The 11,463-nt window shown below is 37.6% G+C and overlaps 1 protein-coding gene across 1 annotated transcript; it reads right to left on the bottom strand.

Annotated features, from left to right (window-relative positions):
* Positions 1 to 4,887: 4,887 nt before the first annotated feature.
* On the bottom strand, positions 4,888 to 8,004 carry LOC105436655. The gene is made up of 2 exons (XM_011662444.2): positions 7,539 to 8,004; positions 4,888 to 6,800 (listed from the first exon to the last, which is right to left on the bottom strand). Exons 1-2 carry the CDS (start codon positions 7,914 to 7,916, stop codon positions 6,747 to 6,749), a joined length of 432 nt encoding a protein of 143 aa, XP_011660746.2. The 5' UTR covers positions 7,917 to 8,004; the 3' UTR covers positions 4,888 to 6,746.
* Positions 8,005 to 11,463: the final 3,459 nt, after the last annotated feature.

Below are 11,463 nucleotides of genomic sequence, written 5' to 3'. Positions count from 1 at the left end.
TAGGATGATGCGCTAATTTGTGCATGCTTTAATGTCCCGTTATTTGATCCATGATTTACAATCTTCAATAACATTAAGTTTGCTAATGCGTGTTTTCGCGTGTTTTTTGTATTTTTCAAGTTTAAAAAAGGATGAAAGTACGCAAGTTTGTGTTCGCTTGTTCTACTCTTTACACATTCAACAATGGATGAGAAATCATTGGAAGGGACAGCGAACAGTTGCAGTGATACCATTTTCTGATGTAGGAATTCTAACTCCTGAAATTTCATGCGCTCTTTTATCTCACCACCTGGTCAACAGTTGCAGATTAGCGCATAACTTTTCGGCGGCTTGGAGCATGGGGTCAAAGGAGAGCGGCTTGATTCCAGTCCTTCTCTACCACGTCCCTGGTTAGACACGCACGCTGTTACAGCGCTGTTAGTGGATTTGAGCCATAGAGTTAGTTTAAATCTATGATTTGTGCGTAGATGTGACGTCATTTCGGCGATTTGCGCATGCGTCGTGTCGTCTGGCGTCGTCTGGCCAAATTTACGAACCCGTTTATCGATGATTTGGGGTTCGTCAGTAAACTAGTGACCCGTCGTCATAATCAGGCGCGGATCCAGGATATTTCAATAGGGGTGGAGGGGCCGAAAATTTGAAAATTGCGCATACCGTTTTTTTCAACTCAACATAACAATACTGACGAGGTCACATTAGAAGCAACATACCGGTACAATTTTTTTGACATTTTCATCGAGGGGGGGGGGGGGGGCTATAGCCTCTTGCCCGAAAAGTTATTTTCTGGTTTCACAACTCGGCTCGTAAGCGAAGCGATCGAGCAAAATTTTGAGCATATGTATTCTGTGAAAGCGTTATTTATTACCAAAAAAATACGAGAAAATATATCGAAAATTCATATTCGGGTAGCTCGCTGTCCCCCCCCCACCCCCCCCCCCCCCCCCATTACGCGCGAAGCGCAGAAGCTTTGATGTTTCATGAAATTATTAGAGAAAGAAGAGGATTCGTTGTACCATTCTCGACTCTTACTCCTTGTTTGAATTCAGTCCCCCCCCCCCCCTCCCGCGCAAAGCGCGGAAACTTTAACCTTTCATAATTTAATGAAATCCTTAGAGAAAGAAGACGTTCCGTTGTACCGTTCCCAACTCTTAATCCTTGTTTATAAGCAGTTTCCCCTCTCCCGCGCAAAGCGCGTGGAAGCTTTGACATTTTATTTAATTATTAGAGAAAGAAGACGGTTCGTTGTACCGTTCTCGACTTGTCAGAATTTTCAAAAATGTTTCCTTGTCTGCTCCTTTTTCGTCCTATGTCCTCTTACTGCCTCTACCACCTTTGGCTACGCACCTGCTTTAAAAGGAAAATGAAACAATCATGATTGTAATAGCACACAATTAGGCCAGTAGAAATGAACGGGGAAAAAAGAAAGATCAATTACACCAACCATGGATAAATCACGCCCGGGAGCGTCAGATCATAGTTTTGTGTTATCGGGCGAAGGCCGGGGAGTAGCGGCCAAGCGAAATTTTGCAATGTTGAATTATGCATTCTAGAAAATCCCTAAGCCCAATATGTACGTTCTGTCCGTTATATTTCTTTCGAGCTATATTTCTAAATTTCCTGGGGGACGTATCCCCCTATGGGGCAAGGATTGCCGCCCTTGTCCATGATTACTACGAACATGAGTTCAAATACAAGAACAAGCGAGTCAGTATGAGCTGAATTTAAATGAAGGGCAAAATAAGAGTTGTAAAGTGGCCCTACCGTTAATTTCAAATTATATGAGTATATAGCTTCTATTTAAAAGACATCCAAAATATGGTGCCCTTTTCAAACTGTTCACTAAAGAGTGATGACCTTTGTAGCGCAGGGGCTGTTTTTAACGTTTAACTTTGAATCCGCGACTCGAGATTTTATGCGGCCGGCCCGGCCCCCTCTATTCACGAACGTTTGTCAAGCCTTCTGGAATGACTCCAAATCTCCGGATTACAGTTTTCCCTTATTCGTCGTTACTGTCACTTAGCGCCATTTCCTTTTCTTTCCCCCTTTCTCACCCGACTTTTCTCTTCCCCCATTGTTGTGTATAACGGGCCGGACTTTGTTGAGTGGGAGGGAAGGGGGGGGGGGGCGTTCTTCGTGTTATTTTCTACTTGTTTTTTTTTTCTCTCTCTCTCTGTTTCTTTTCTCTTCTTTCTTTTCTTTTCTCTTCTCCTTTTTTTCATCTCTTCTCCTTTTTTTCTTCTCTTCTCCTTTCTTTTTTTTCCCTCTTCTTTTCTTCCTCTTTTTCCTTTTTTTTTGCGCCGCCAATAGGGGGGGGGGGGGGGAGACCGCGGCCGTTTCGGCCCCCCTGGATCCGCCACTGGTCATAATGACGTCATCTTGCTACATCGCAGCGTAAATCAGAAAGTAAAACAGAAAGAGAAAGTGATAGAATGATAAAAACAAAGAATAACATAAGAGAAGATGATGGAAGGAAGAAACAAAAGGATAAAATAAGGAAAAACAGAAAGAGAAAGTGATAGAATGATTAAAAAAAAAGAATAACATAAGAGAAGGTGAAAGAAGGAAAAAACAAATATTAACTTAAAAGAAGATGATGGAAGGAAAAAACAAAGGATAAAATAAGGAAAGACGGAAAGAGAAAGTGATAGAATGTTTTTTTTTTTTTTTTAAGAATAACATAAGAGACGGTGAAAAAGGAAAAAACAAAGAATAACATTAGAAAAGACAGAAAGAGAAAGTGATAGAAAGATAAAAACAAAGAATAACATTAAAGAGAAGATGTTGGAAGGAAGAAAAAAAGGATAACATAAGGAAAGACAGAAAGAGAAAGAGATAGAATGATAAAAAAGGGAGAAAGTTATAGCGCACGCACGAAATTATTCACTAACATTGTCACTATTGGTGCCCATGGCACTGTTAGTGAGTTGTTAAAACGTTACCACTACTGTTAGCTTATGTGCGGCCTTGAAATGTTAGGCTATCGGTGCTGTTAGTGAATTCGACTTACATTACGCTTCTGTGCGGCCGAAACAGCGCTATCGGTACTGTTAGTGCGCTGTTTGCGTTAACAACGTTTCTGTGCGGCCCCTACAGGGGATTTCGATTTATTAAAGGGGAATTCCACCCTGATATTAGGTTGGTTTTAAATTAATAGAAGCAGAAAATGTAGAGGAACAGGTCAGTAAAAGTTATTAAACATTCCGATTCAAAAAAGGAAAGTTGACTTTTTGAAGTTTCGATCAGTCAAACACGAATTGGCAACTATGTGACGTTTATTGCGAGCTCCCCTCCCATTTGCTCTGGCCTCTGTACTAAAAAAAAACAAAAAAAACCGAAATTTCGAGTTTCCCAGAATTTTTCTCTCAATCATTCATGCACCTGAAATAGGATAATTGCAAATATGTTTCTATACAACCCCTGTATGGACAAATATCTATTCCGTCATCTGAAACGAAGAAAATGAAAGCTATAATGAAATGTATGTACAGAGCATAGCTTTCTTTTTACTCGGAATTTGCTCAAACTTACCTGACCTGTTCGTCTCAGTGTTTTTCTTCTATCCAAACCAAATTAATATCAGGTTGGACTTCCTATTTGATTACGAAAAATAAATTTTCCTTCTCAAATTTTCCTCAAACTTTCTGTTCGTGTTGAAAGTGAGTTATTCTCATTGTTGGTCTGGAATCGTCATTGAATAATCGTTTTGTTTACTTTAAGGAAGAGAATTGTATTTTTAATTTGCATATGTTTATTTTTATTTCATTTTAGGGGTAGTGAGCAAATTTGTTTCGGGGGGATCGAACATTTGAAAATCGCACCTACCCCCCCCCCCCCCCTCTTTAGCGCCGGGGGGGGGGGGGGCATCTCTCTCTCTAAAAAAAAGGTAAAATTAACGTGTTTTTCCCCCTTTTTTCCCAGCCCCCCCCCCCCCCCCGGCCCCCTGCTAGGTTTTACCGAGAGAGTTTTTTTGCTAAATCTTTTCTTCTTCTTTTATTCACGAGGCCGCCATCCATTTCCAGTTTAACCACTCACGACGGCGGTCGCCTGCGTTCTGAAAAGTATATTCAGATATACGTTATACTTGTTTGTATTCTTTGTATTATTGTTATTGTATAATATTATTAGACATGATTTGCTATGTATGTAATAGTTATGTAAGAATGTATAACCTTTTATTTGTTATTTGAACGCAGAAATAAAATCAATCAAACAAAGAAACAAACAAACAATGCAAGAGAGTGACATCTAGATCTAATTCTAATGGGCAACATCACAATGGAGATGAATAACATCACAATGCCACACACGATTGCTAATGCTATTCTATCCCCACTCGTAATACTGCATCTATTTCAAAGTATGAGAACTCCTTCCTTAAAGGGGCACGTTCCCGCCATTGTAGTTATCGCTGCTCTAGTCATCGCCATCTTGGTTCCGAAGATCGACTTCTAATTTGCATACAGCTGTCAATCAAAGTACGCGCGGCCTGGCCTGCCTTCGTCAAGCCAGCTGATCGCTGACCGCTCCTGACGTCACAAAAGTGGGCGGAAAAGGCAGCCGAATCTTAGAACCGAACTGCGATTGATATTACTTCGGCACTTGTATGCGATAATCGGCATTGTGCGGGCATTCGGAACATGACATCTGCGTAAGAGCCGTATTCTGTTGGTGTCAATAGGCAGCTAGCACCGTCCGCCAGCGGGTACGTATTTTAAACGCCCTCTGGAATACGGGGAACATGCCACTTTAAAGGATATTATGCGCGTGGAAGACTAGGCCTGTTGTTTGCTTGTTTTCTTGGCTTCGAAGCGATAGAAACCAACAAAACAAGTAAATATAAATGAATTAGAAAGAAAACAGAGCAATAAGTTTGGCAACAACAAAAAATGTAACACTATATGATGTGCATTTATTTAATCAGATTTCTAAACATAGTATAATGTATTTGATTTAATTTGGTCATATTATATTGTTTAACGAGAAACTTATGATAATAATAATACTCTCTATTTATAGGCCAAATTTATATCTGGGCCAAATTGCAACCGTAACCTATAACTTTGACGAATTAAAACCAGGAACAATTGTCCCTAGAAAAATGATATTTGTGATTATTATTCTGTTTTGCAACACAATGGTTCTGCAAGATTGGCTTCTTGACGACACTTTTAACACTGGTTTAGTATTAAAAAAATACATATCAAATATTTGAAATATAAAAATCGACTCTGGTAAGGCATATCATACAATAATCAAATATATGTACACTAAAATATCAAATGTTATCGTTAATAAATGAGACAATACAGCTTGGAAAAATTATGCATGTACATCGATTTTCCGAATAGATACATTTACAAATGTTAAACATACTTCTTGAAGAAAAGCTCCTAAGTGGAAATATTGCCACAGACTTGAACGACATAGCAAGAGCAAATGTTTGCAAAGTGATTTCTATCGAGATGCTACTTTGCTTTGCAGGTGAATCGAATAGTTGGTAACTAAGGGTTCGGGAGAGATACATGCATAACAAATATGTCTAATTGCCTATGTCTATGGTCTAATTTCCATTTGGCCTTATCTCCGATATAAAGTCTACTACCCATCTAGTTTATCCATTTTTGGTCCAATTCCCAATTTGTGTATAAATGCCTATTTCGTTTACCATCCATAATGTCTAACAATCATTAGAGGGGGTTATTATTTATGATTAAATGATTATTAAAACATTTGGATAGAAGCGAAAAAATATATTAGACAAACTAACAATTAGACCCAGTTAGACCAAATGGAAATTAGACAAAATGAAAAGTAGACGAAATGATTAATGAAACATGTGGATAGCAGACTGGCTGGGTGTAAACCATATTGGAATAGACCAATCGGGTTGCAGATGAACTATTTGTAGACCAAAACGGCTATAAATTTCCAACTGAAATACATTAAGAAACATATTGGTGAGATCTGTTTTCGAATGCAATGAAAACTATTCGTTATTAAACTCTTTATTATGTTTTAATAGAATCTCCTTAGATTACAATATTAGAAAGAGATCAAAGTATTTATGTGCCTTGTTCATTGCTCTCGTGACGAAAGCCCACTGTTGAAATTCACTGCTTGTCATATTAGTCTACTGAAGCATTCAAGTGGTTAAAGTGACTCGGTAACATTGTTGAAGGGTGATTAAAAAATTGCGTGATTTGGGTATGAAATGTTACTTATTATCTTTCTTCTACTGTGCTTGCCCTCACTGGTCAACACCCTCTAACCGTGATTTCTCCAAACTATTTTTGAATTTTTCCAACGGTTTGTCCTTGAAAATAAGACAAAAAACAGGGTTTTAAAACTCTTTCAACAATTAAATGTCTGGAATGGTATATATAGCCAACTCATTGCTTTATGACGATTAAGATTCCCCTAAAATGTAATTAAATTGTAATGTATACTTGGGAGAATTAAGGTATCGATCAGATCAGTTTTGCCCAATTGTTATCGTTAATAATGGTTCGTTTTCACTCAAACTTTCAGATTATATTAAATTGTACGTCTAGCATGGAAGTCACTACCTTAGCACCATTTTATCTCATCTTGACAATGTTACCAAGTCCCTTTAGTGAAGACGATTTATGCATGCATATTGCCTCAAATTTGAATTCGGTTGCCGAGATTGAGAGGCTCGCCATCTATAGGAGCCGGTGGTCAGTTTTAAGTAGATGAATAGTCCTTTGAAGGGACAGTTGATGACGTTAAAACATCTCTCTAAGATGTGGAGAATTCACTTTCACAAAATCCTCCTGTTTCTGTTGAAAGTCAATGACAAGAAAAGTATTTTTTTTTAAACCACAATCAAATAAACATTAATATAATAAGAATGTTAGTTGTTTTAATTTTGAACGAATGAAATCACTAGATTCAATACTGATAGGCCTATATTTATATTTTTGGCTTTGATTGGTCAAAGTTAACATATCCACTGTAATAAATCTTCAGACAATTTAGAGCTCTTGTTTTTTTTAAAGCCTTTCTGCACTAGATTGGCCGGGTTGGGGTACTCCCTGCGTGATCACAGGCAGGGCGGTATCTCATCGAATCATCTCAATTAACATAAGAAAAAGGATCAACGGGTATCACTTACTGACTTAGGCATTGTGGGATATATAGAGGGAGCAAGAAGCTACGAGTAGTGCCGTCCGGCCTTACACAAAAAAATCACTGGATTTGATATTCATAAGGATTTACACATATTTATTGGCTTATATTGGTCAAAGATAAACATTCAAATTAAAAAAATTCAAGAAATATAAACTTTAATAATTTAAAGAAATGTCGACACCTTTTTTTTCGCAATGTAATTTATTCAATGAATTATCAATTATTGGTTATTAATTTCTTTATTCTTATTAAGATAGTAGACTTTCTGAAACGATTGTTTGATGAGCAAAGTATAGATGGGCTTCATTTAATGACAGGTCTGCTAAAAGATTTATGTCCTCTTTTTCTGTTACTGTCTTGCGTAAATATATTGTTTAATGACTCACGTTCTGCTTGCAAGGCTCAGCCTCCCACACTTTCCATTTTCTTGCTCGAACAAGGATCAGATCTCCAGTAGTTGCCTCCCTCGCGATGAAATTGCGATAGTCGTAATCACAAACCTCTGCGTCGTAGGTACTTTTCGTGCACTTTTTTACTCTGATTGTTATAGGCCTGTTGTTAGAAACTGTAAATTTCATGGATTGTCCTATTTCAATGAAGGACTCACTTTTGCCTTTCACATGCTCCACGGTAACAAAGATGGCTTGCGGCGAGCCGTTTGCTACGATGATATACCGGTCCATGAAACGCCTGATGAGGCCTGCCGTTGAACCGACAGCGGCGACTGCCGCTGCCGTAACCCCTCCAGCTATTAAGAGTGCCATTCTGGAGGTGGAAAATCCTTTTGAACCGATAAATGCAAGCTATACTATATCGACAATCTATGGTTCAATATTCAGATAGCAGCTCAGATAACCACGATAACTTGGACAGTGAAAGTAGATGTACTCTTGCCCCACTCATCAGCTCGAAGTTTAATGTGCTATTATATTACAACTTTATTCACTGGCGTATCGTTGTTCTAATTACTGCAAGGGGGTGGGGGCTATTGGGGGGGGGGGGGAGTGGCGTCGACACGGAGGTCACCTTCCTTACTTGATAGATGTCCAAAGCATCCAAATGAAGGGGGTGGGGGGAAAGGGGTGATAGGCCTATCATATTATTTCACATTGTTTTTTCCTTTTCCACTCTCCTTGTTTTTCCTTTTCTCGTCGTTTAGTAGGGCATGTGCCCCATGCATCCCGTCATATATTTACGAACGAGCGCCGCTGACTTCCTATGTCGACTTCCTTATACTTCATTTAAGCTCTTTCGCAATTACTCTACTCGTTATTCTAAGCCAGAACTGTATTGCGCAATTAAAAAAAAACCCGGGGGAACTTCGCCGATCTTGTATTTTTTTTCCATTAGAGGGGATCGGAAGTCCAACCGGATATGCAGTTGCTTTTAATAGAAGCAGTAAATAAGAGGAACAGATAGGTGAAATTTATGAACAAATTCCGATTCAAAATAGGAAAGTTGACTTTTTAAAGTTGAGATCAGTCAAACACAAATTGGCAACTCTGTGACGCACAATGCGAGCACTTCTCCCATTTTCTCTGGCCTCTCCCCCCCCCCCCCCAAAAAAAGATTTGATTTTCCCTCACAAATTTTGTTCGATCATACATGCACGCGAAATGTAACAACTGCCAATATGTTTCTGTATAACCACTGTCAGGAAAAATTGTATTCTGTCATCTAAAACGAAGTAAATTTAAGCTAATTAAATGTTATGTCCAGAGCATTATAGCCTATAGCTTTCTTATACTCAATATGAATTCACTCAAACTTACACTGACATGCTCGTCTCATTTTTTTTCTTTTTTGTCATTAAGGTGGACTTCCCATTTACTAAACAACAAGCATATTTTTCTCCTCAAGTTTTCCTTGAAATTTATTTTTTAAATTGTATTTGTTCAACACCAAAAGAAAGAAATTGAGATTCAAGGGTCATTTAACTCAACAGAAAGACAATGCTACCAGGCGGACTGGCCAATCTATCAAATGTATAAGTAGAGGTGTTATAAATGTACAAGTACATACACAGCTGAAAAAAAATCATCAAAGAACAAACAACAAATATCCAATAGCATACAAGAATCGTGATTTTATAAAAAGAGAGAATATTATCATAAAATTATTATAATACAAACAAATATATATTTAGTTTCTTTTAATGAAACTTGTTTCTTAGACTATATCATTATGATGTCGTCTTTTTAATATTACGAATTCAAAATACTTCCCAGTATCATCCTGTTTAGAGGTGTTAAATTTAATTTAAGTGACACTGCTTAACTTAATCAGATAAAAAGGCCCTCAATTGAATGAAATCTTCAATTCTAGGATATCCTAAACAAAAAGGAGGAAAATAAAAAGAGAAAATTTATTCCCAGCTTTGAAAGTTACAAATCATTTGCATAGGATGAGGGTCAAAATATATTTTTCACGAAAAAAACACATTTTATGCATGTATACACCGTAAGGCACGACATCAAAATGCAAAGGAGTGATGTCACTGTTCCCAGGTCCCAAAATTAAGGTGTGACATCACAATGCAAGCGAGTGACATCACGATAGAAAAGAAAAACATCACAATGCACACGATTGATTATGCTAATTTATTCCCACTCTTGTTACTAGAACTATTTGAAAACATAGGCGGTGTCACACAAGGCGGTGTCACACAGAGGCCAAAAATCCGGATTTTAGTTATCCGGTTTTTAATTATCCTCTTTTTGGCTGTCTGACATCAATTATCCCTTCGAAAATCCCTTCAAAAATCCCTTCAAAAAACCTCATATGAAGCAAGATAATTTTCTCTTGAAAGGATTTTTCAAGGGTTTTTTGAAGGGATTTTTCTGTCTGAACCAATGTTGAAATAATCCCTTTTAATAAGCATTGTGACATCACATGTTTAAATGCGCGCATTTAAACGTGTGATGTCACAATGCTTATCTACCTAAACGGCGCATACTTTCGATTGAACGTGTAATGTCACATTGCTTATCTACCTAAACGGCGCGTGCGCAATGGCCCATCAAAAATCCGGATTTTAGTTATTCGTATTATTCGTAGCCTGTCTGTCAATAGTCTGTCATCGACGTAAGTGAAAAAACTAGATTTCTAAAATCTGGTTTATTTAAGATGGGTCGGGATTTTTCTGTGTGGCACCGCCTACAGAGGCCAAAAATCAGGATTTTAATTATCCGGATTTTAGTTATCCTTTTAATTGGCTGTCTGTCATCAATTATCCCTTCGAAAATCCCTTTAAAAATCCTCTAACGAAGCAAGATAATTCTCCCTTGAAAGGATTTTTCAAGGGATTTTTTAAGGGATTTTTTTCTGTCTGACACCAACGTTGAATTAATCCCCTTTAAGGTCAGTGTAAGGGTAACGTGATTGGCTGGTATATGGTTTTTAACGCACTATCATAAACTGCGCACAATTATTAGCGCGCATTTAACGGGACGCGTGAATTGCGCGTTACTATTGATTGAACGTGTGATGTCACAATGCTTATCTACTTAAATGGCGCGTGCGCAATGGCCCATCAAAAATCTAGATTTTAGTTATCCGGATTATTCGTAGCCTGTCTGTCACCAGTCTGTCACCGATGTAAATGAAAAAAAAATAGATTTCTAAAATCTGGTTTATTCAAGATGGGTCAGGATCTTTCTGTGTGACACCGCCTTATGAGAACTCCTCCCTCAAAGGATATTATGCGCGTGTAGGACCAGGCCTGGTTGTTTGTTGTTTTCTTTCCTTCAAAGCAAAAAAAAACCAACATAACAAGTAAATCAATAAATGTATTCATTCATTTATATATTTATTTCTGATATTTAGACAGGTTGACTCATTATCACCCTTAATGGTGGGCTTCCATGAGACCCTTTTAAACATAATGGGGTAGATTACAATTTAACAAATAAATACATAAAAATACTATTAATAACAAAATCTTGAACATAAATTCAAAACAGCAATAAACAATAAGTAAGAACATGTATACACAAATATACAACGTATTTAGTAATCTCGTAATAAAAGAATGGTTTGTTTGTTTTGTTTTGCTTTGCTTTTTCGTTCAAGTAAACGTCGTTGCAGAATTATTATATTTCAATTTAGAGTTAAAGACCAGTTTTGGAAACGCCCCCCCCCCCCTCTCAAAAAATGAAATGGAAGCTCTTATTACCAATTATGTAAAAGAATATGTTTTGACTAATACGTGATGATACTTAATTTGCCGGGAAACCGCCTACTAATTGATATATTTCGTATTCTTTCATAAAGATGTTCGTAAGTTACGCACGACTTTACACACGACTGGAA

The sequence above is a fragment of the Strongylocentrotus purpuratus genome, unplaced genomic scaffold (assembly GCF_000002235.5).
Source record: "Strongylocentrotus purpuratus isolate Spur 01 unplaced genomic scaffold, Spur_5.0 spur5_scaffold_20, whole genome shotgun sequence".
Classification (NCBI taxonomy): domain Eukaryota; kingdom Metazoa; phylum Echinodermata; class Echinoidea; order Camarodonta; family Strongylocentrotidae; genus Strongylocentrotus; species Strongylocentrotus purpuratus.
This window is presented reverse-complemented; position numbering and strand designations above follow the sequence as displayed.

Bases quoted from the DNA above. Each gene is read 5' to 3' on its own strand.
- LOC105436655 (XM_011662444.2), bottom strand. From the start codon at position 7,916: ATGGCACTCTTAATAGCTGGAGGGGTTACGGCAGCGGCAGTCGCCGCT. The intron at 6,801-7,538 runs GTGAGTCATTAA...GACTTTCAACAG, and splicing joins CTGAGCCTTGCAAGCAGAAC to AAACAGGAGGATTTTGTGAA.